The 25,677-nt window shown below is 28.5% G+C and overlaps 2 protein-coding genes across 2 annotated transcripts; both read right to left on the minus strand.

The window, feature by feature from the left end:
* Window positions 1–4,575: 4,575 nt before the first annotated feature.
* On the minus strand, window positions 4,576–6,396 carry LOC101492277 (CEN-like protein 2). The gene is made up of 3 exons (XM_004512766.4): window positions 6,130–6,396; window positions 5,216–5,256; window positions 4,576–5,092 (listed from the first exon to the last, which is right to left on the minus strand). The coding sequence occupies exons 1-3, from the start codon at window positions 6,243–6,245 to the stop codon at window positions 4,866–4,868; spliced, it is 384 nt and encodes a 127-aa protein (XP_004512823.2). The 5' UTR covers window positions 6,246–6,396; the 3' UTR covers window positions 4,576–4,865.
* Window positions 6,397–8,388: 1,992 nt separating this feature from the next.
* Window positions 8,389–10,753, minus strand: TFL1C (protein TERMINAL FLOWER 1c). The gene is made up of 4 exons (XM_004512765.4): window positions 10,466–10,753; window positions 9,961–10,022; window positions 9,044–9,084; window positions 8,389–8,921 (listed from the first exon to the last, which is right to left on the minus strand). Exons 1-4 carry the CDS (start codon window positions 10,664–10,666, stop codon window positions 8,695–8,697), a joined length of 531 nt encoding a protein of 176 aa, XP_004512822.1. The 5' UTR covers window positions 10,667–10,753; the 3' UTR covers window positions 8,389–8,694.
* Window positions 10,754–25,677: the final 14,924 nt, after the last annotated feature.

Raw genomic sequence — 25,677 nt, forward strand, 5'->3', positions numbered from 1 at the left:
AATTATTATTATTGTTGTTATTATTAGGCTTAAATATGTCTTTAGTCTCCATAAAATTTCAACATTTTAATTTTAGTCCCTATAAAATAAATATATAATTTTTAGTTCATGCAAAATTACTCAGCAAACAGTTTTAGTCCCTGTTGAAATGAAACATGTTTAATTATCCTTCAACTTCAAAAAATTTGAATGAAAGCATGTTTAGAATATCTTAAATAGTTCTTTCACAAGAATTTAATTTTTTTTTAAGTTTAAATAAATTAAATATGAATTTTTTAAATGTAAGAAACTCAAGATAAAAGTAACAAAAATATAAACATAGAAATCACTTGTTTCTGAAGTAAAATGATGTGAAGAATCAAACAAAATCTTAAAAAATTAAACGATATAAAAAATAAAAAATAAATTGAGATAATAAAAATATGTTAATAATTAAAAAGATCTTTAATAAGTATAATTAATTTACAGATTTTAACAAAAATAATCAATTTACGAATTTATCCATGGTTATGAGGGAAATTCTTCCTTGAATTGCTAACCAACTTTACATGATATTCAATTTGGGGAAATATATATATATATATATATATATATGGATTTAAAAAAAAATGTTAAATACTTTATTTTTGGTACAGAAAAATAGTTAAATACTTATCTATAGTAAGCACATATATTATATGACACAATCATTTTACTATCCAAGCGAATGAATAACAATATACTCATTATGGAAAAGAATAGAAAGATAGAAAACAAATTACTGAACACCATTCTGAATGTGAATGTGTCAAATCGGAATCTTTAATTTTCTTCATTGAAATTAAAGCTTTCTTTCCTCTTTTCACTAACATCGACTATAGCTCTTTTTTGGTGCCTCCTTTAACAAGTCCGTACAAATATTGTTTCAGGGTGCATCCAGAATTAAAAGAAGAAAACAAAAAGTAATTAACATTATAACCACAACAAGTTTGTGCCGTAGATTCCTACTGTGAACCCAAAAAGCTGTGTTATTCCATTAGGAGCAACATGATGTTTGTTCAGATTAGTTTTGAAAATATAAAGATTCTTCTACGGTACTTCTTGTTTGAGTGGGATAAATTTTAAAAAATGTATTTTAATCATTTTTTAGAAATTTAAAATAAGAAAGATTAATTTTGGAAATATGAAATTGATTTTTATATGTTTGTTTTGTAAACCAAATATACAAAAATATATCTCAAATATGTAAGTGGTTGTTCATCTTATGGCATAGGATTCTCTTACAACTTGCCTAAGTAAAAGTCTCATCCATTAATATTAGTGGAATGAGTATCTTATATTAATTAGATTTGTATAATATAAATATGGCTCTTTTTATAACGTAAAGAGTATCTTGAACATCATAATGTAGAAACTCGTTTCTTCTCTTTTCAATAATATTTCTCCTTCAAAGTCTATATATATATATATATATATATATATATATATATATTTGTTATTGGAGGCTACTTCGTGAGAGTATGTTAACTACTTACATGTAGCGAGTGCAACTCTTAACCAACTTATTATCATACAAGAGATGGACTAAATTTTTCGATTTTGAAAAACAAATTGGAATTCATTTAAAAAAAACAACTAGAACTTTTTCATCATTGCCAGTGTAATATGTCCATCTATATAATTCACTTTTGGTCTTCTTTCATGATTTTATATCTTTATCTTTCAAGAACTTTCATTCATATAATTCATTTTTCTTCCTCACGGTATTCAAATTGTAGAAACTGAAAGATTAAAAAATTACTTATTTTTGTTTCTCCATAGGTGAAAGTTTGAACTCAATAATTCTCAATCTCATTGTGAAAGAAATGTTTTTGTTATAGTTGCTTCAAATAAAATAAACTTTGGAAGATAGTTTTTTAATGCCTCTTCTCTAATTTTTTCAGGATGATATATATCACTGCAACTTCTTTATATGGGTTGATGAGGCAATGGAACTAGGTTTGCTTAATGGAAAAATAGATCAAGATGTGTAGAAATCAAAGTTGTTGGGCAAGGTTGACAATTTGGTAAAAAAAATCATCAACTAAGGACAATGGTGCTAATGATGTTTGGAAAGCAAGAATGATAGACAAATTAGTCTCATTATCTAAGAACCATGAAAGTGAAGAGGTGTGAAAGACAATGTTGATAGACAAAATTGAGTCATTGAGAAATGAAGTCAAAATATTGAAGTAAATTTTTGGTATTAATGTTTATATTTTGTATTTTGAATCATTTTTATGGAACACATTAATTTGAATGTGTTTATGTAACATTGTTGTTGAGAAATATAAAGTATTCAATAGGTCCCAAATGATTAAATTACAAACAAATTAGCCCATGAGACATTCTTTTTTAAAATAAACTAAATACCAAAATGCATCAATGATGTTTATTTAACTCCAAATATGTTTCAATTATTAAGTAATAAGTGTCAATTATATCATCCAAAATGTACTATATGATCATCCAAATACATGTCAAGTACATAATCTAAATGATTCCAAAAAGAGAAATTAATAAGTGTCAATTACATCATTCAAAATACAATAAAACATCAAGAAAACAAAAAACATGATTTATTGAATGTGGACTAGATGTTCTATACAAACGAGAATGAGGTAGATGACTCAATAAAATATATGTGTAGTTTTTTCTCTTTAATCTCTTTACAATTGTAATTTACTCTTCATTATTATTTTGAATTTTGGTGATCGAAGCCAAAACTCTGCTTTTTTTTAATCTATTTTTGAATGATGCAAAAATATGTGATAGTGAAAATTATATTTTAGGTTTTTTCATGATTCGAATTTTTTATTGATAAAATATTTTTCGAAAGAAATCAACAACTGTGAATTGGGGTTACATGTGAAATTTAGGTTATCGTAGTTTTCTTACCCCTCCAACTCGTTATTTTTATTCTCATTTTAATGAAACAAACGTTTTTCATATGTTTCATTTTTTTCGTCTTGATGTGGTGTTTGTTTGGTTTATATTGACAGATTAACTTTGATCAAGTGCAAATTTAAATTCAATTAATGACTTTAGTGTCGTCAACTTTACAGCTGCATTGACATGTGTATTCAAAAAACTTCGATTTTGACATATTTGCAGGTTTTGTCGCTTTTAGAAGACATTTTGCTATTTTATGCTATTAACCTGAATGTTGTGAGTTTCGTCGCAGATTCATCCTTTTTTATTTTAACAATTTTGAATTATATTATTCTCGATCGATGTAATTTCTAATATGATTAATTGCAATATCTTTTGTATTTAAAATTATCATTCAATTAGTGTGATTAATTGCAATATATCATTCGAATTTCTAAGTGAACTGTCCAATACAAATTCCATCTATTTTACGTTTTTTACAAAAACTACATTTTCGCAAAAGTGTACTGATAAAATTGTGGACTTTATTCAACCTTCTTCTAGAGTCAAAGAGTTATCTCGACTATTAAGATACCGGACTCTTAGTGTTACGAGTCCAACGGTTTAAAGAGGTATAAAAAAGGCTTTTAATCTGAATATAGAACTTAAGGATGTTTATTATAGAGCATCAATTTTTATAGGTGATTTAAAATTTTTAGACGTTTGGAAAATGATAGAAAATGAACCATTTGTTCTGTCAATACTATGTGATGATGTTGCAATTAACAAACTTGAAATAGCTAGGAAAATTTTTGACAAGAAAAAAATACAATCCTATTGGAATGCTAAGAATATCATCACATTCATACTTGGAAAAGACAAATATTATAGAGTTTCTAATTGTGGGATACTTTAGAAGTACAAGTGAAGTTAAATATGGTAGAATTATCGCACTTACGCAGAATATGAATTGTTTCACATGAAATATAGAAAAAACTATTGCTCAGTTGCAAAATTGGTTCACATATGTTGTGAATCATTTGAAAAAACATTTTCATATGAACATTTAACAAATAAAATTATGAGAATGACAACAAAAAATATAGCTATTGTTGAGTCAAGGAATTTCGCAACAATGATCATGACTACCTTGTTTGTCATGGTGTCAAAACATGAACATGAGCCCAATCATTTAATTTAATTGGACACGATGAAAAAGAACAAAAGAACAAAAGAAGAAAAAAGAAAAGTATAGTCTCGGTTGGCTCATTCTTAAGATCAAACAAAGATGAAATGTCTAGCCATATTGAATTCCCTAAAGTACTTGAGAGTCCACTTCAAAGAGAGAAAAAGAGAAATTACAAATTAGATGTATTTAATAATTCAAACTCAGTTTAGTTGGATTTGTGTCTTCTAATTTAAAATTAATAATTTTATTCGAACAATATCTAAAATAAAATTGAGATAAATTATAGATTCCATTAATTTGGGGTTTAAGCTTAACATAATACAGTCCAATAAAAAATTATTTCGATTATAATTTAATTCTCCTTAAATAATTTATATTTAATTAAAATTTATTAATCATTTTAAAATTATAATTGATTAAATTCAACAATATTCACGTCATATGAACAATTAAATGAAAACACAAATGACAAAAGAAACAATTGAAAAATACAAATGTTTCAAACCAAACTTAACATCCATTACAAGTTACAGCTCCATCTAAACTTCAATATTTTTCTCATTTCACGAAATCACTAAACTATAGAGGAAATATAATTAAAAATAATAGTTAAAATATTAATATATTTAATTAAAAATTTAATTTAAATATATCAATTTTCAAATATTTTTTTTATCTATATTTTGAAGAAATATTATATTAAATAATCATGATGATAATTAACAAGAACAATTGTAACAAGAACAATTGTAATTTCAAGAGTTGTTATTATTGTTATTATATATTATTATATATAGGTAGGTTTTCTACCAGCAGTTGGCCTCCTTGCATTGAAATAAGCAGCAGCAACAGGGACACCAAGGTCATTTTGCATTGAAAAACTTCTTGTGTTGAAGTGATCCCTTGAAGAAGGAGTAGTAATTGAGTGCTTTTTCTTTTGCTTGAAAAGGACGAACACATACCTATGGATCCCTATGTTAGGCTTTGGTATTTCATAGCTTGTCAACTCTTTACCTATATATATAAATGTACCCCCCCCAAATATGGAGGGGACATAAAACAAATAGGGGTCAGTTAATTAATTTCTTTTCAATGTGAAATCTTTTAGAGTAAGATTAATAAATTAATGTAACCTACCAAATGTGGAATCTGTTGTGCCTGGAATGTCAGTCACCATCCTGCAAAATTTGTAACAATGTGTAACACCATAATCCCAATTATTATTATTATCTTACAAAATTTTATTTAAAGTCTAATTGGGTCCAACAAAATATTTATTTAGGTCTAATAAATAAACTTTTTAAAGCATGTTTTATTGGAACTTTTTAAGCATTTTAGAACTAAAATATATATGAAACAGTATTAGATATTGCAAGACATGTATAGCAAGATATGTGAAGATAATGATAATGACTAGATGTCGTCATGACCAAGACAAGGCGGCTATGAGATCTAATGATACTAAGAATTTGATTTCGAACTTTATTATAGTTTTTGTTTAGTTTAAATTGAGAAATTTATTATAGTTTCAATCAATAATTTTGACTTTATTATTATTATAAATTTAGAGATATAAGTGTATCAATATTTATAATATTTTAATTTAATTATTTTCATATACATTTTATTTTTTTATATTATTAACTTAAATATTATAAATTTTGTTCATCGATTTATCTCAATTTAAATATATTAAGAGTAAATCAATATAATTTTGTAGTTAAAAAAAGAAAATCAAATTCATCGCAGACCAACAGACTAATAATGTCCAACCCTTACTCCAATGAAGTAAAACACTAAAATAAATTAAATAAATCATACCACATAATAAACATTACCCTCTAAACATCTAAACACACACACATATATATATGCATTCAACAAAATCTTATTTACGTATTTATGAAATACATGATAAACATAAATGATTTGTTGACTCACCTTCAATATATATGGTTATAGGTATGGAAGAAATCAAGCATAATGAAGAAAAATAACATATTTCAAGCTTTATATATCAATATGCATCTAGATATATATTAAATAAGTACCAGTGCAAGTGTTCTCTCATATAAGGATCACTTGGGCCAGGAACGTCCGGGTCTATCATGATCTGCAGGAAAAAGATAAATAAAAAGTTCCAACTTATTTCTCTATTAAAAAACATTAACTTTTCCTAGGAATTATTTTGGAATATGAAAAACGGGAGATAAATTAATGGCAGAGATTTGAAACATGCCATAATATGAGACCATTTTTTTTTGGAGATTATCCTAATTTTAAACTTTGTAGATATTTTTAACCAATAGTTTAATCGGTGAGTTAAGAGATAATAAATAAATAATATTACATATAGATTCAAAATTCAATCTCAAAACTTAACACAATCCACTAATTTAATAACATACTAATATTTGTCAATAAAAAATAATCTACACAAAATATGTCATTCAAAATCACTTTTGAATTTTGGTGATCGAAGCCAAAACTCTGCTTTTTTTTAATCTATTTTTGAATGATGCAAAAATATGTGATAGTGAAAATTATATTTTAGGTTTTTTCATGATTCGAATTTTTTATTGATAAAATATTTTTCGAAAGAAATCAACAACTGTGAATTGGAGTTACATGTGAAATTTAGGTTATCGTAGTTTTCTTACCCCTCCAACTCGTTATTTTTATTCTCCTTTTAATGAAACAAACGTTTTTCATATGTTTCATTTTTTTCGTCTTGATGTGGTGTTTGTTTGGTTTATATTGACAGATTAACTTTGATCAAGTGCAAATTTAAATTCAATCAATAACTGTAGTGTTGTCAACTTTACAGCTGCATTGACACGTGTATTCAAAAAACTTCGATTTTGACATATTTGTAGGTTTTGTCGCTTTAGAAGACATTTTGTTATTTTATGCTATTAACCTGAATGTTGTGAGTTTCGTCGCAGATTCATCCTTTTTTATTTTAACAATTTTGAATTATATTATTCTCGATCGATGTAATTTCTAATATGATTAATTGCAATATCTTTTGTATTTAAAATTATCATTCAATTAGTGTGATTAATTGCAATATCATTCGAATTTCTAAGTGAACTGTCCAATACGAATTCCATCTATTTTACGTTTTTTACAAAAACTACATTTTCCCAAAAGTTTACTGATAAAATTGTGGACTTTATTCAACCTTCTTCTAGAGTCAAAGAGTTATCTCGACTATTAAGATACCGGACTCTTAGTGTTACGAGTCCAACGGTTTAAAGAGGTATAAAAAAGGCTTTTAATCTGAATATAGAACTTAAGGATGTTTATTATAGAGCATCAATTTTTATAGGTGATTTAAAATTTTTAGACGTTTGGAAAATGATAGAAAATGAACCATTTGTTCTGTCAATACTATGTGATGATGTTGCAATTAACAAACTTGAAATAGCTAGGAAAAATTTTGACAAGAAAAAAATACAATCCTATTGAAATGCTAAGAATATCATCACATTCATACGTGGAAAAGACAAATATTATAGAGTTTCTAATTGTAAAATTGTCTAATAAATGTGGAATACTTTAGAAGTACAAGTGAAGTTAAATATGGTAGAATTATCGCACTTACGCAGAATATGAATTGTTTCACATGAAATATAGAAAAACTATTGCTCAATTGCAAAATGGGTTCACATATGTTGTGAATCATTTGAAAAAACATTTTCATATGAACATTTAACAAATAAAATTATGAGAATGACAACAAAAAATATAGCTATTGTTGAGTCAAGGAATTTCGCAACAATGATCATGACTACCTTGTTTGTCATGGTGTCAAAACATGAACATGAGCCCAATCATTTAATTTAATTGGACACGATGAAAAATAACAAAAGAAGAAAAAAGAAAAGTATAGTCTCGGTTGGCTCATTCTTAAGATCAAACAAAGATGAAATGTCTAGCCAGATTGAATTCCCTAAAGTACTTGAGAGTCCACTTCAAAGAGAGAAAAAGAGAAATTACAAATTAGATGTATTTAATAATTCAAACTCAGTTTAGTTGGCTTTGTGTCTTCTAATTTAAAATTAATAATTTTATTCGAACAATATCTAAAATAAAATTGAGATAAATTATAGATTCCATTAATTTGGGGTTTAAGCTTAACATAATACAGTCCAATAAAAAATTATTTCGATTATAATTTAATTCTCCTTAAATAATTTATATTTAATTAAAATTTATTAATCATTTTAAAATTATAATTGATTAAATTCAACAATATTCACGTCATATGAACAATTAAATGAAAACACAAATGACAAAAGAAACAATTGAAAAATACAAATGTTTCAAACCAAACTTAACATCCATTACAAGTTACAGCTCCATCTAAACTTCAATATTTTTCTCATTTCACGAAATCACTAAACTATAGAAGAAATATAATTAAAAATAATAGTTGAAATATTAATATATTTAATTTAAAATTTAATTTAAATATATCAATTTTCAAATATTTTTTTTATCTATATTTTGAAGAAATATTATATTAAATAATCATGATGATAATTAACAAGAACAATTGTAACAAGAACAATTGTAATTTCAAGAGTTGTTATTATTGTTATTATATATTATTATATATAGGTAGGTTTTCTAGCAGCAGTTGGCCTCCTTGCGTTGAAATAAGCAGCAGCAACAGGGACACCAAGGTCATTTTGCATTGAAAAACTTCTTGTGTTGAAGTGATCCCTTGAAGAAGGAGTAGTAATTGAGTGCTTTTTCTTTTGCTTGAAAAGGACGAACACATACCTATGGATCCCTATGTTAGGCTTTGGTATTTCATAGCTTGTCAACTCTTTACCTATATATATAAATGTACCCCCCCAAATATGGATGGGACATAAAACAAATAGGAGTCAGTTAATTAATTTCTTTTCAATGTGAAATCTTTTAGAGTAAGATTAATAAATTAATGTAACCTACCAAATGTGGAATCTGTTGTGCCTGGAATGTCAGTCACCATCCTGCAAAATTTGTAACAATGTGTAACTCCATAATCCCAATTATTATTATTATTATCTTACAAAATTTTATTTAAAGTCTAATTGGGTCCAACTAAAAATTTATTTAGGTCTAATAAATAAACTTTTTAAAGCATGTTTTATTGGAACTTTTTAAGCATTTTAGAACTAAAATATATATGAAACAGTATTAGATATTGCAAGACATGTATAGCAAGATATGTGAAGATAATGATAATGACTAGATGTCGTCATGACCAAGACAAGGCGGCTATGAGATCTAATGATACTAAGAATTTGATTTCGAACTTTATTATAGTTTTTGTTTAGTTTAAATTGAGAAATTTATTATAGTTTCAATCAATAATTTTGACTTTATTATTATTATAAATTTAGAGATATAAGTGTATCAATATTTATAATATTTTAATTTAATTATTTTCATATACATTTTATTTTTTTATATTATTAACTTAAATATTATAAATTTTGTTCATCGATTTATCTCAATTTAAATATATTAAGAGTAAATCAATATAATTTTGTAGTTAAAAAAAGAAAATCAAATTCATCGCAGACCAACAGACTAATAATGTCCAACCCTTACTCCAATGAAGTAAAACACTAAAATAAATTAAATAAATCATACCACATAATAAACATTACCCTCTAAACATCTAAACACACACACATATATATATGCATTCAACAAAATCTTATTTACGTATTTATGAAATACATGATAAACATAAATGATTTGTTGACTCACCTTCAATATATATGGTTATAGGTATGGAAGAAATCAAGCATAATGAAGAAAAATAACATATTTCAAGCTTTATATATCAATATGCATCTAGATATATATTAAATAAGTACCAGTGCAAGTGTTCTCTCATATAAGGATCACTTGGGCCAGGAACGTCCGGGTCTATCATGATCTGCAGGAAAAAGATAAATAAAAAGTTCCAACTTATTTCTCTATTAAAAAACATTAACTTTTCCTAGGAATTATTTTGGAATATGAAAAACGGGAGATAAATTAATGGCAGAGATTTGAAACATGCCATAATATGAGACCATTTTTTTTTGGAGATTATCCTAATTTTAAACTTTGTAGATATTTTTAACCAATAGTTTAATCGGTGAGTTAAGAGATAATAAATAAATAATATTACATATAGATTCAAAATTCAATCTCAAAACTTAACACAATCCACTAATTTAATAACATACTAATATTTGTCAATAAAAAATAATCTACACAAAATATGTCATTCAAAATTACACTTGCAAAAATATATGTGATATTTTAAAAATGTGGGGTGAGTAAAGTTCTTAGGTTAAAAAGAATAGAATAATTTCCAATTTGTGTAGATAATACCAGTGTAAATAGGGACCTCATGTCCCCTCCTTGAATCTCAACCCTTGGCCTTGTGCTAACTGTAGAAGGAAAGGGCTCATAACCATTGAAGATTTCTTTGTTGTTGTAAGTTACAATCATTTTAATGCTTGGGGTGAAATTATCAATAACATCTCCTATCACTTTCCCAAGAACTAGAGGTTCTAAAGATATACTTCCCATTATAAGATTTACTTATGAATAAAGAAGAAGATAAAAAGAACGAGGGAAAACAAGAGTGAATACTATCAAGTGCTTGAAAATGTGTATCAACTAACTATACTTAGTCTCTTAAATGCAATAAAATATTGATATAGTTTTTCTTTTTTTTACTCAAACAATATTATTGAGAATAGTATTTCTTTCTTATCCTTTAAAAATATGTCCAAAAAGAGCTTTTCTCTCTGCAATAAAATATAATTAAAATTAATTTACATTTTTTAAATTTAAATATAAATAAAAATAATAATTTCGCTATAAAACCTCTAAATTAACCTAGTTGAATATAACTTTTTTATTTATTTATTTTCATGGGCACAATTTATTAGCCATTAAAGGTAATTTACATATAACATTTTTTTTTAAATTGTATTCATTAAATGTGATCAATAATATATTTTAATATGTATAATTTAGTTTATTTTAATAATTATTCAGGATTGAGTAATTTTTTTTTTTTGTGAAAAGTTAATTTAATTTTTAGACCAGACAAAAAGAAAAGCAATGAAAGGTGTTATGAATAGAACACTACTAAAACAATAAATTACCAATATAAAAAGCAAAATATGTTCTATAAGTACAAGTGATATAATAGCTGTAAGAATATTTGATATGGTGGAGTGCAGATTCAAACATGATATTTCCTCTTCTCCATAATTAGAATGTGTGAGTTTACGGCTGAGCTCTTTAAAAATAAAAACATAAATCTATTATAAATTTAAGACCTTTTCACTATTAGCTTTAGTCAATAATTTATCTTTTTTAATATTTATACTTAATTTAATCAAACTTCTTATGCTTATCTTTTTCTTTATTCATGAACTCACAATACTATAAAACAATAAAATATTTTTTCATGGAGAACCTTGCCTAAGTAGAGCAATAAGAATTTGAAAATTTGATATTTGTTGAGGACTTCTCAAAAATAGGAAGCGGTGATGAGGGGTTCCTTGACCTTCCTGAATATTGTGCATGTTCCATCGTATATGGATTGATTAATGATGAGGTTGTCAGTCTGATGGCCTCAATCGAAACTATTGGCTTGATCCTAGTAGAGTTTTGGAATAATGACCATCAGCTAGTTGAGCTACAAGGTAATGTCTTTGTGGAAGATTATTCATGGACTTAATTAGCCTAAAGTGATACCACTAGAGGCATGTTGTTTGTGGAACCTACCCTTGACATGATTAAACATCGAAAGTTGTTTGTGGAAGATAATGGTAAGTTGTTTAACTGGGTCTTCATTGATGTTAGATTTGTGTTGAATGTCACGCCTTTACTAACTCTAAAAAGTTTAGGAAAGAACATGGAAGACCTAATTCCAACAAACATGAAGATGGATCGTTTCATGTCTCAGACTTCTAATGCCTTTGTCTTCCTTGTAGTCATGTTGTGGGAGGATCGAAAGATGTGTGATATGCCTTTTATGATCGATGGAAAGCCTTCATACTCAGTCATTTTGGGAAAATACTATATTCACATTAACCAATGTGTGTGTATCATTTACCCTTCATAATATGTTGATATTTTGGGTTGGAGACATAACTAAAACTATAGAAGTTGACAAAAACCCATTTTAAACAAAGGATAAAATGTTTGAAGCCCTCTTTTATTCTCCACATCCCAGTCCTATAATTGTTCCTGAGGAATATGAAAAAAGAAGGTTAGAGATTTGCAACCATAATATGAAGAGTTTCAGTTGAAATCTCATACCAAATTACGATATTTGAATATCATGTTTAATGAATAATGAAACCTTCACTATCAAGGATCTCAGAGATTGGGAAGAAACACTTGAAGTCGAATTTAGGGAAATGGATGTCTTGTTCTCTAAAGATGGAAGTGATAAAAACTTTGAGTATATGGAAGGAGAAACAGATGATAAATCGAGAAAGATTTTGAACTTCAAGGTTCAAGACCCTTTTGTGGAATTTAACCTTGGAAATCTTGAGCGAGCAATGATGATTAAACTTAGTGACTTATTAAAAGGGAGAACAAGACGACAACTGATAGAGCTAGAGCTCATAAAGCTCTACAAATACTATTTTTCCTGGTATTATCACGAAATTCCTAACTTGACAAAGAATCAGTGGAACATAGGCTACCAACTAAGGAACGGTAGAAGTCATACATATAGAAATCGTGCAGCAAAAGGATAGGTAAGTATGTTCATTGGTTGTCCAACATTGATCCCCTAATCAATAAGAACAAACAGGCAAGAGTATGTATAGAATACAGGAATCTGAATCATGTCAACCCTAAGGGAATATATGGAATGCCAATAGTTGATGAGGTTGTTGGTGTTGTGGCTAGCCATGTTGTCTTGACTTTTATGGATGAGTATTTCAGCTACAATCAAATTTTCGTAGCCAAAGAAGATATACATATAACGACATTCATATTCCCTAAAGCTTTGGGCATATATGAATGGGTGATAATAACATTCATAATAGAAAAATTTGGGGCAACCTATTAAAGAGCAATGAATTCCGTCTTCCATGATTTAAGTAGCAAAAGCATGGAAGTATATATTTTTGATGTGGTGGTCAAATCAAAGGATTCTGCTCCCTATTTGGAGGTCTTGGAAAAAGCACTAGAAATAATGAGACTGCAACGACTTTTGATAAGTCTGTAAATCCTACCGAATTCACTTTTGGGGTCTCAACTGGTAATTTCCTTGATTTTCTAATTCATCGTCAAGGGATTGAGGTAGATAAAAACAAAGCTAAATGATATCCTCTACATGAAAACAAAGGACAAGATATGGATGATTAATCAGCACAACACCCTCTTTATTTAGGTCTAAGACCTATTATTTGAGTCATGTCTACTTATCACATTAAAGCCATGAGTTTTAATGTTTGATGGTTCTAGGACTTCGAAAAGGGTACGGGTAGTCTCAACTATAACTTATTTGTTCTAACAACGAGGTCGAGTATGAAGCCCTGATTTTAGGACTAAGGATTTTGGCCACCTTGATAGTTGATGCAAACCATGTGTAGTTTATAGGTGATTCACAACTAGTGATTAAACAAATCATTATAGAGTGTAAGTTCTTAAACACAAGTTTACAACAATGCTATGAAACTGTGAAAGGATTATTAAGATGGTTTTTTGATATTATAGTCCTACAAGTACCCATAGGGGGAAATGGGAAAGCCAATGGCCTGCCACAACAAGTATATGGGTTTAAAGAAACACCACTATGATTACAATAGAAGAATTTATTGCACAGTCGCCTGGAAGTAGTTGAACCCTAGATTAGCGAGTTGGTGTTGTATCTTTGGATTCTTCGTCCAATACAAATTTTAAGCTTAGGCAAAAGGTACTTAAGTATATATTATTGGGTGACCAACTTTATAGAAGAAATGTTAATGGAATCTTACTTAGGTGCATCAACAAAGAGGAAACCATGAGGATTATGGGTGAAGTTCATAAAGGTATGTATGGTTCACACAGCCGAATCAGTCTTGAAATGGATAAAATTGGAGCATGGCTATTACTGGTCAACCATAGCAGTCAATTGCTTTCGGTATGCCAAGGGTTGTGAGGTATGCTAGTTGCATGACCCTTTACAAAGTGCATTAGCTGTGTTACTACATTTGGTTATTAAACTTGGCATTTTAGTGGAAAGGCTATGGATTTAATTTGAAAATTTTATACAACATTATCTAAAATACATTTAAGAAGAGTACTAGTCACACACTCTATTTGATTGGTTAAAATTTACATAAGTCCCAAAAATATGTGACTTCCATATAAATTTGGTGGATCTCATGTGTATTTTAATCAATAAAAAGTTTTTAAAAAAGTTTGTGTTGCTAACATTATTCTACATTCAATATCACAACTACTAATGACTTTACAAATGAGCAAATGTGCAACCGATGATGAATGTAGCTCAAGATGATGTGATAAAACTCATGCAACATCAAATCATCTTCAAGTTTGCTATTCCATAGACCATAATCACAAACCATGGAACTATGTTCACTAGGGGTAAAGTTGTATCCTTTGCTCAAATGTGGCGAATTAATCTCATTTAGTCATTGTTATATTGTGCACAAGCTAATGGTCAAGTCGATGGTTCTAATCGAATTATTATTGAATTTATTAAGAAAAATGTGAAAGAAAAACCTAGAAAGTGGTATGAAAAATGTAATAAGTATTATGGCCTATTTGGAACTCTAAAACTAATGCAACATGTTTTACACCTCATCGGCTAACATATAGACATGATGTCGTTTTCCCACTGGAAGTGAATGTTTCTTCACTTAGAATAGTCAAATAAAGTTATCTAAATTTAGATAAGTATTAACAAGCAATGTTAAATGAACCAGATTATGTGGATGAGGATCGGCTCATGGCCTTAGAAAAAGTCGAAGCATCTAAAAAAATGGTTATGGATCATAACAAGCGAATTAAAATCAAAAGATTTGTTGGAAAAGAGGTGAATTTGGAAAAACATGTTATCAGTCAGTACTCAACATACTGTAGATAAGAATGGTCATCGAATCACAAAGGTTATCTAGGTTATAGTGTGGCTACACGTATTATTTGACTTATTGATGCAAGAATAAAAATCTCAAGTATCAATAATGAAATGGTACCCAAAATGAAGTCATTAACAATAAATGAAATTGTTAATATTTATAGCATTACAACATGTACAAGGTTTACATTGTTAAAGTTTAATATTACTTCTGAAAGGTACAATGACAAAACTTTCGTAACACAAGGATGAAAATGGATAAAACCTGGACTTGGACTTGAGAAAATGGATAAAACCTTATGGGACAAGGATGAAAAACACCACCACCCGAGTAAGATGCTCCCTTTTTAGGGTGTTGACTATCAGGGTGAAAGGGAAATGGACCAAGCCTCCATAAACAAAGTTGAAATAGGCATCCAATTGCAAGATCATCATCGATGGACCTATGGTGAACTTGACATTATAATAGTCGAGCAAAATTCAATCAATTGGCTATCATGCTCCCAAAGACCTTCCATAGTGATTATAATTAGCTTAGGCAGAATGGTTGTTTCTAACAACCTACTCACCTTCACAATTCTTTGTTAGGTACGAAATCATTTATTGAAAGTGTTTTCACCGTTAGGACAAAAGCATTCGCAACGTAGTGTGCTCAAAGATATAAAATAAAAGAATAACAAAAAAGCGAAGGAAATAGTTGAAGCCATTTAGAGAGGAAGTTGAACTTGAGATGAAAAAGAAAATTGAAGATGTCTATTTATACAATGAAAATGAGAAAATAACAAAGTATAAAGGAGGCAGCTAAAATAGTAGCGATAAACTTTACATGATTTGGGAGTTATAATTAGTCCTATCTCATTAATGTAAGCCAATAGTTGCATAAAATTATTGTCTCATGTCCCACCATCTCAACTGCATGAACCAATCAGTGTGATATAAGAATATATTTTTACGCCTACAAAAATAACTTGAATTGTTAGCCGGAAAATGGCAAATGAGCCAAGTAGAAAATTAGTCGAGGCGGTCATGGAATAACTAAGAATTAGTTGAGCAAAAATGAAATTTGAGTCTCACACCAATCATTATTTGATTTTAGTCCAAAATTGATGTGGATCGATAATTTGAACCGATAGAAACCAAATTTTTTATTTGGTGGGAAACACCAAGTGAGCGGGAAGTGATGGCTATTTTTTAGAACACATGATCACGAAAGATAGAATAAAGCATGTGAATAATAAATCGACTTGAATGAACATGGGCATTGCAGCCCAAGTTAAGACAACCCACAATCTTAAACAAAGTCATATGGAGATACTTGATTGAAGCAATTAAGATATGATCTTTAGTTGGTGAGGAGTCGTGACTGATAAGATTTAAGTATTGAGATTTAGTCTATAAATACCAATTATTGTTACAATTTCATATCATAATTATCAATCAATCAAAGTATATATTTTTATTCAAATTTTATCTTTACATTCAACACACGTATACTTGTTTTTTGTTTGTTTGTTGATTTCACTTATATTTTATTGACTTAAATATATGTTTGATCCCGGTTAACACTTTTTTTATTTTCTTTCTTGTCATTTTTTGTTTGTTTCAAATTCTACCATGTAAAACAAAATTGAACATAAAAGGTTAAATTTTAAATAAAAATACATGAATGAAAATTAAAAAAAAAAATGCACTAATTTATCGGGACCAAACATATATTTAAGTCTACTTTATGTAATTTTTAACTTATAAATATTGATCAACATCTAACTTAACACTTTTTAGGGTAGAGTAGTTAAAAAAATCCACAATCAACACATTTATCAGCATCTAACTTAACTAAGCATGATTGTAAGAGAAATACAAAATTAAATTCATTTTTGTCAAAAAGGCTCTTCTCTACTATTTTTCTTGTTAATCCAACGGACTAAATTTATATTCTTTTCAATTTTTAACCTAAATAATTATTTTTTTTACAGAGCATAAATAGTTGCTATTAAAAAGATATTTTAATTAAACTTTAGAATTTAATAAATATCATCGTCAATGTAAAATAGTTTTATACTAATATTTAAATAATTTTTTTATATCATACTACTAAAATTGGATAAAAATAATATGATTTATTAAAATATATCGTTATTGAATATCAACATAAAGCTAGTAAGAGATTCGTGCATCTGCACAAGTTCAAATATTTAGTTCGAAACATATCTCGTAGATAAAATGATTAGTTAAATATTATATGAAAAGTTATGATATGTTATTTTAAATAGTTGATTGAATTCGATAATTACGTAAGTATATTTTTTTTGTTTAATTGTTTTGCACAAATATTAAATTATATTATAATATTTTATTGTTAACAACTTATAATCAAAACACGACCCTTACCATTAAAACATACACAATCAAATTATTATATAATAAAGACAAATGTTAAATTAAACTTAAATTTAGAACGAAAGTTGATCAACAATACATAGATAGTTGAAGTAATGATTGTTAATGAAGTTATAAACTCTTTTTATGAAGAAAGATTTTACTAAAATATATACACAAGTGACTTCATATTTGTTTTAAAAACATGAAACAAATTATTTGGATTAACTGTCACAAATTTAAAATGGGTTTGATTTTTCGCTAATAAGTCATTGTGTAGAATATTAAAATGAATAACAAAACTAATTATTTGCTTCTTTTTGTTTTGATATGTAAAGAGGAAAAAAAAAAGAATGAAATGCATTATAGTGCACATTTTACAATGTTTTTTTTCAAATAAGCGCTGTAAAATGTGCACATAATATATGCATTATAGTGCACATTTTACAGCGTTTTTTTCAATAAGCGCTGTAAAAGGTGCATAATAATGCATATAATGTGTGCGCATTTTACAGCGCTTATTTAAAAAGCGCTATAAAATGTGCATATCAAGCGCGCAATATATTTACATGTTTTATAGCGCTTTTTTGTTTTAAAAAAGCGTTGTTGTATCTTTTACAACGCTCGATTCCACAACGTTTTTTTTTAAAAAAAAGCGCTGTAAATTGCTTAAAAAAAGCGCTGTAAAATCCTATTTTTCGCGTAGTGACTAATCATGATCTGGTCGTTGTGTATTTAGATAGAGTAACGCTAAAAAATATTATACGCCCAATTTGGTATCGGTATCTTGACTGAGTGTGTAGCACCACCTAAACAAAAATATTAAATTTAATTAATTAATTATGATAAACAATTGTCTCGTATATATTTTTTTATAGTTAATGTTTTATAATTATTCTCATTTTTATCTCGTAATTGTTTTCTAATGTATCTGTGACAATTATGCATCGCATATTTTTTATATGTATTAATGATAAATATATGTCTTGTGTTGTTTTATGTTTATTAGTTGTGAATATTTGTCTCATTTTTTATTTATATTTATTGTTTTTAAATATGCGCCCCATATTTTTTTTGGGTATAAATAATAGATATTTGTTCAGTGCATTTATATTTATGAGTGACAAATATTTATGTCATGTTTCATATATACATCTAGCACAAATATTTATCGTATTATTTGTACGTATCAATGACAAATATTTGACTCATATTTTTATATTTATCAACTATAAATATTTTTTCCATGTTTTTATTATATTTATCAGTGATAAATATTATGTTTATCGAGTAATTGTAAAAAAAATTTATCGCTGAAAATCATGTGTCCTGTACTTTTTCTCGTATTTTTTTTATATTTATCAATGACAGATTGGTGTCATGTATTTTGTATGTATCAATAACCTATATGTATCCCGTATATTTTTTTTTTGTATCAATAACATATATTTGTCATATGTATTTATATTTATCAATGGTAAATATTTATCTTATAATTTTTTTAATATTTTATCAGTGATAAATATTTATCTCATATTTTTATATAGATATTTGTGACAAATATTTGTCTCGTGTTGTATTTATGTGTCAATGATAAATATTTTTTCTCATATTTTTTATATTTATTGATTATAAATATTTTTTCCATATTTTTTTTATATTTATTAGTAATAAATATTTGTTTTGTGTCTCTTTATGTATCAAGGATATATAGTTGTGTGGTATTATTTTATATTTATTAGTGACAAATATGTGTCCCATAATTTTATGCATCAATAACCTATATTTGTTTCATATACTTTTTATAGATGGCATATATGTGTCCTATATTTTTTTAAGTATCAATGAAAAATATTCATCTTATTTTATATATTTGCCAATTATGTATCAATAGCAAATATTTTTATCATATTTTTGTATGTATCAATGACAAAGTTTAAATCATAATATGTTATTAACTTTTTTACAAATTTAACATAAAAGTTTATATTCGATTTGTTTAGGAAAGAATAACAAAATGATAGAAAAATGATGCAAGAGACAAGAAAAAATTTAAAATAAAGAAGTGTAATAAAAAAAGGAGAAAAATTGAGATAAAAAAAATAGTCCACTAATTAATAAATAATGTGATCGATAAAGAAATGAATAAAAGATATTAATAGATAATATAATAGATAAAGAGACATGTTGAACTATTATGTCTTTAATTTTAAATAAATATGAATAAATAAAATAAAGATAGTAAAATAAATTCATCTGCATCTATATCTTTAATTTTAGATAGATATCAATAAATAAAATAAGAATAGTAAGATAAATTCATCTGTACTTTCTTTTTATATATATATTTGACATACCAATGACTATAAAAGGTATTTAGAAGAAAATACTTACAAATTATAACTAATCATTCCCTTCTTTTATTTGTTGTACTAATAGTGGTTACCAAATAACACTATTAAAAATAAACGTGACATTATTTGATGTCATAATTGGTGATACAGTGTTACTTTGACTCATGTGCACAAGTCTGAGCCTCTCAATTGGATGAGACGATACTTACATTACACATGTCAGCGTGTCGACACAAAAAAGAAGACGGGACCATAGTTTATATTTTTAAGCCAAGTAAATTTCATTATTAAAAATAACATAAGGCTAGGGTGGAGTTTTGCAGTGGATGGGACGATACGTCTTACATACATTGTAAACGCGTGGATAAAAGAAAAAGGATGGGACCATACAGTTAATTGATTCCACCCTAACATGTAATATGTTAATTAAAATCAGGAAATGAAAATAGGGGGAACAGATGTGACAGTTCATAAAGTGAATGTTATTTTATGGAAGAATAGAGTATCAGCGTAACGTGCTCTTTATGGTACCTACTTCATTGTTCGGTAGACTTTCGATTCAATGCCCTTAAATTCCCATATTAGCTTTTGGTAAATTATTGTAATTAATATTAATTTAATGTCGTACAAATTATTGATATAAAATAATTAAATCAACGTTTAATAGAAATTTGAATTCTCTTAATCCTAACTTCTTCGTCTTTATTTTTTTTATTTTAAAAAAATATATTATATAAATTATGAATACAGAATTTTATATAAATTTAAAATTATTTGATATATCAAAATTAACGTTTTATATATATTTATTGAATATTGTTAATTTTTGTGAGTTTTAATAATATATCACATGATTTTATTTTTATGTAACATTTTATATGTATAATTTATATAACATAAATTTTCGATGTAACAAAAAATAAACTATAAATTAAATGAAAAAAAATAGAAATTATAAAATAAATGGAGAAAAATGTGAATTTAAAAGATCTTAATGCACTACTTTTATGGGAGGCAAACCAATATAAAAAAACAATTTTAATTTGACTAAATATTTAATTTAGATACATGATTAATGTAAATAGTCTTTATATTATTAATTAATTACAACGCTAAATCACTAGTAATATTTACTTTTACAATTATAGTAATTAAAATCAATCACATAATTAATTATAATATATAGCCTATACATAAAAATTTAACTATTTGACTAATCACTCCATATAAATCAGTTATATCACCCATAAAAAATATATTATTTCTACATCGAACAATGGTAAACAGAACGAAAAGCACTTTAACAAAATTTGAAGAAAGTAGAAAATCACTAACCATATGAGGGTAATCCACTAACATTAGTAAATCACTAAATTGTCTTTTCAATTTATAGGGGTCGGACATTTACTAGCTTTGAATTTTGAATTTTGGAATTAGGCAAATATCACTTACAAGTTTTGAATTTGACAAATTTCTCTTTGGTTTAAGGAGCTATGTGTCAATAAAATTTACAGTAACCTCAACGTACGTATTGTATAAAATTTGCACCTCTATATAAAGTCTCTTATTTATAATTTTATATAGAAAAATTTAATATGGATCATTGTCCATCATAAATTATTTTAAAAAAATATTTAAAAGTTCAACAATTACATGCGTTATTATTAATAAATAGATGTTAATGATTATTTGCATTTTTATAATTGAAATAATAATTTAAATAATATTAGTTTGATTAAAAAAAAATATATATCATATATTGAATTGACATAAATTAAATTACAATTTGATTCATAAAAATGAGAAAAGTTAAGAGCTATTACTTCTATATAATATGTCCACCATCATTAGAATTTATAATGATTTTTAAATACTAGATAAGTGGTCCACCAAAGTACTGACTATTTTATATATATGTATATTTTATTATAGAGTAGATTTAATTGTAATTTTAGTCTATCTATTTTTATCAATTTACGAGATGATCTTTCTATTTTAAAATCAAACACTTTGGTCCTTCATTCTGACTTTTTAAATAAAAAATGACAATGTGACATGTTTTAAATATCGTGAAACATAATCTTCAAAAGATTGCAATAAAATGTTTTTTTATCATGAAATCGTACAACACATCATTTAAAATATGTCAAATTATTTTTTTTAATAAAAAAATATGCAGAATAGATTAAAATTCCTACTAATTAGAAGACTTATTCAAACAGAAAACAATTAAACAAACTAACAAATCCTTCCCTAAACTGCACGCTGAAAGCAAAGTAGTTTACAAAGGAACTTCCATCACCCCCAACATATGTCTCAGCTTCGTGAATGACTCAAGCTTCAAGGGCTTAGTCATGATATCTGTCATTTGGTCTTGAGTACCGCAATGCACCAGCTTCACTCTTCCTTCCCCAGTCAGATCTCTTAGATAATGAAAACTTACCTCAATATGTTTACTACGTCCATGTAGTATTGGATTCTTTGACAGCTCAATGGTCGAACTGTTATCACACCTAACCAAAATACAATCTCCTTGTTTGCTTCTAAGCTTTTCAAGTATTATCTTCATCCAAATTCCCTGAGTTGCACACGAAACCGCATCTATATATTCTGCCTCTGTGGTAGAAAGTGTTACCATAGGCTGCTTCTTTGAACTCCACGAAACAGCTCATCCACTTAATGAGAAGACGTATCCTGATGTCCTCTTACGATCATCTATGTCACCAGCATAATCACTATCAGTATAAGATAATAATGAATCATCTCCTCCTCGTTGGTATCGAATCCCAAACTCTGTTGTGCTTCTGATATATCTAAACACCCTCTTCAACATCTAAAAATGAAGATATGTTGGGGCAACATGTATCTACTAGCAAGACATGCCACAAACATCAAGTCAGGCCGTGTGACAGTGAGATACATCCAACTTCCTATCATTTTCTTGTAGAGTGTAGGATCGACTTCAACTCCTCCCTTCTTTGAGAGCTTAACTCTTGGAACTATCGGATTCTTGACTCCATTGTTGTTACTCATGCCAAATCTTTCCAGAATTTCTTTAGCAAACTTCCTTTGACAGATATAAATCTCTTCCTCCTTCTGCAATACTTCAACTCTGAGAAAATATCTCATTTTCCCGAGATCAGTCATATCAAAGTTTCTCCTCATCGATTCTTTGAAATTCAGAAACATACTTTCACAATTCCTTGTGAATATTAAATCATCCACATAAAGACTCACAATCAGAATATTACCTCCAGTTTCAGACTTTATGAACATCGTGTGTTCAGATACACACTTCTCAAATCCCTCTTCGATGAAGTATCTTTCGAACTTGCTGAACCAAGCTCTTGGAGCTTGTATTAACCCATAGAGAGCCTTCCTTAACTTGTATACTTTTCCTTCATCTCCATTTTTTATGAAACCTTGAGGTTGATCAACAAATACCAGCTCAATTAACTCACCATGTAATTAAGAATGCGCTTTTTATGTCAAGCTGATAAATAGTCCAATTTCTTTGAGCTGCAGTTGCCAAAATCATTCTGATTGTGTCCCATCTTGCCACTGGAGCATATACCTCTGTGTAATCAACTCCATACTTTTGTGCATACCCTTTGGCCACTAGTCTCTCTTTGTATTTCTCCACCACTCCAAGTTCATTGAACTTGGTCTTGAAAACCCACTTAACACCAATAGTTTTCATTCCTTCAGGTAGTTGTATCAATTCCCAAGTGTTGTTTCTCTCAATTGATTCAATCTCTTGCTGCATTGCGTTCCTCCATTTCCCTTCTTTCGAAGCTTCTTCGTAGCTCACTAGGTCTTCCTCTGAGGTAAAGACTTGAAGGACTTGTCCTTCCAAGATTAATGCATATACCTCTTCATCTGAGAGCTCTTGCCATGTGACATAATCTTGCAAATACGTAGGTGCTCTTTGTGTTCTTCTTGGTCTCTCTTGTGAGCTGTTGGATGAGTTACTCGATCCCGAATTTATTACTTCTAGTTCAACAATTTCAGCCTCTCCATTAGTATTGACATTTGTTGTTTCTTCTTCAACAACTCCACCTTCTTCCTCACCAACTTCATTTTCCCAAGTGAGAACATTAGAGTTTGTGTTGTTGTCTTCACTTCCATTCCTTCCCCAATCCCAAATTTTATTCTCTTCTGAGTCTTGGGATTGTACATTCTATAGGCCTTGGATTCATCGCTGACACCAAGAAAGATGGCCTGACAACTCTTATCATCAAGTTTGGTTCTGTTTGCTTGTGGAATGTGTACGTGTCCAACGCAACCAAAGATTTTAAAGTGTTTCACATCAGGCTTGACGCCACTCCAAGCTACTTCTGGTGTTTGCTCTTGTAATGCTGATGTGGGACTGCGATTCAAGACATACGTGATCCATTTAACACCTTCAGCCCAGAACTTCTTTGGCATCTTCTTTTCTGATATTATGCTTCGTACCAGATTCATGATTGTTTGATTCCTCATTTCCACTACTCCGTTTTGTTGAGGAGTATAGGCAGCCGTTAGTTTCCTTTTGATGTCGTGTTCTTTGCAAAATTCGATAAATTCATCTGAGTTGAATTCTCCTCCTCTGTCCGTTCTTAGGCAGCAAACCGACAATCCAGCTTCTTTCTCAACACTTGCTTTGAATACTTTGAAGGAGTTGAAGGCTTCAGATTTTTCTACAATGAGAAAGCTCCACATTTTCCTACTGTAATCATCAATAAAACTCAAGAAATACCTCTTCTTGGTGTTTGACATAGGATTAATTAGACCACAAATGTCTGCGTGCACCAACTGCAGATTTTTCGTCGCTCTCCACTTGCTTTGTTTCAGAAAACTCTCTCTCTTCTGTTTTCCAACAAGTCAACTTTCACATACTTTAGTCGGTGTCCCAATTTGTTGTAGTCCAAGAACCATCTCCTTGGAACTTAACATCTTTAAGTTGTTATAACTTAGATGCCCAAATCTGCAATGCCACATGTATGCTTCATCATGTGTGGTAGCTTGGAAACAAGAGCTTGTCTATATTATTTGTGCAACAACTGCGAATATTCTGTTTGCACTCATCTTGGTCTCTATGATGGGTCCTCTTGTTGGATGAAAAACTTTGCAAGTATTATCTTGTATTAATATTGCCAAGCCTCTCTCTTGTAGTTGATCGACGCTTAACAAATTGTTGCTAAGGTCTGGAACATAGCATACGTCTCTGACCACTTGAACCAACCCATCAATCTTGATCTTTATACAACCCTTTCCATGAACCACCACCCTTGCATTGTTTCCGAGCTTCACATAATGTTTGTATGTCTCATCTAACTCAGAAAACCATTTTCTTACCTCTGTCATGTGATTGTTGCAACCACTGTCAAGAAACCACAAGTCTTCTACTTCCGATCCTTGCATCTCCACGTGAGCCATAAAAAGAAGTTCTTCTTTTTCGCCTAACTCCACATAGTTTGCTTTCTTCTCCCAGCTAGGACATTCAAATTGAAAATGCCTCAACTTGTGACATTTGTAACATTCAATTAGAGATTTGTTAATTCCCACTCTTCCACGACCTCTGCCTCGTCCTCGGAATGCACCCCTGCCTATTCCTCGTGTCTCACTAAACCTTCCTTCTTCTGATGAGATCTTCAAGACATGTTCCTAGCTGGTGGAACCTTTGGTTTGGTGTCTGTTGATTTTTTGTTCGTGACACCGTAAAGAACTTTGTAGCGAATCAACAGATAGACTGCTAATGTCTTTTGACT

The sequence above is a fragment of the Cicer arietinum genome, chromosome 8, assembly GCF_000331145.2.
Source record: "Cicer arietinum cultivar CDC Frontier isolate Library 1 chromosome 8, Cicar.CDCFrontier_v2.0, whole genome shotgun sequence".
NCBI classification, from domain to species: Eukaryota; Viridiplantae; Streptophyta; class Magnoliopsida; order Fabales; family Fabaceae; genus Cicer; species Cicer arietinum.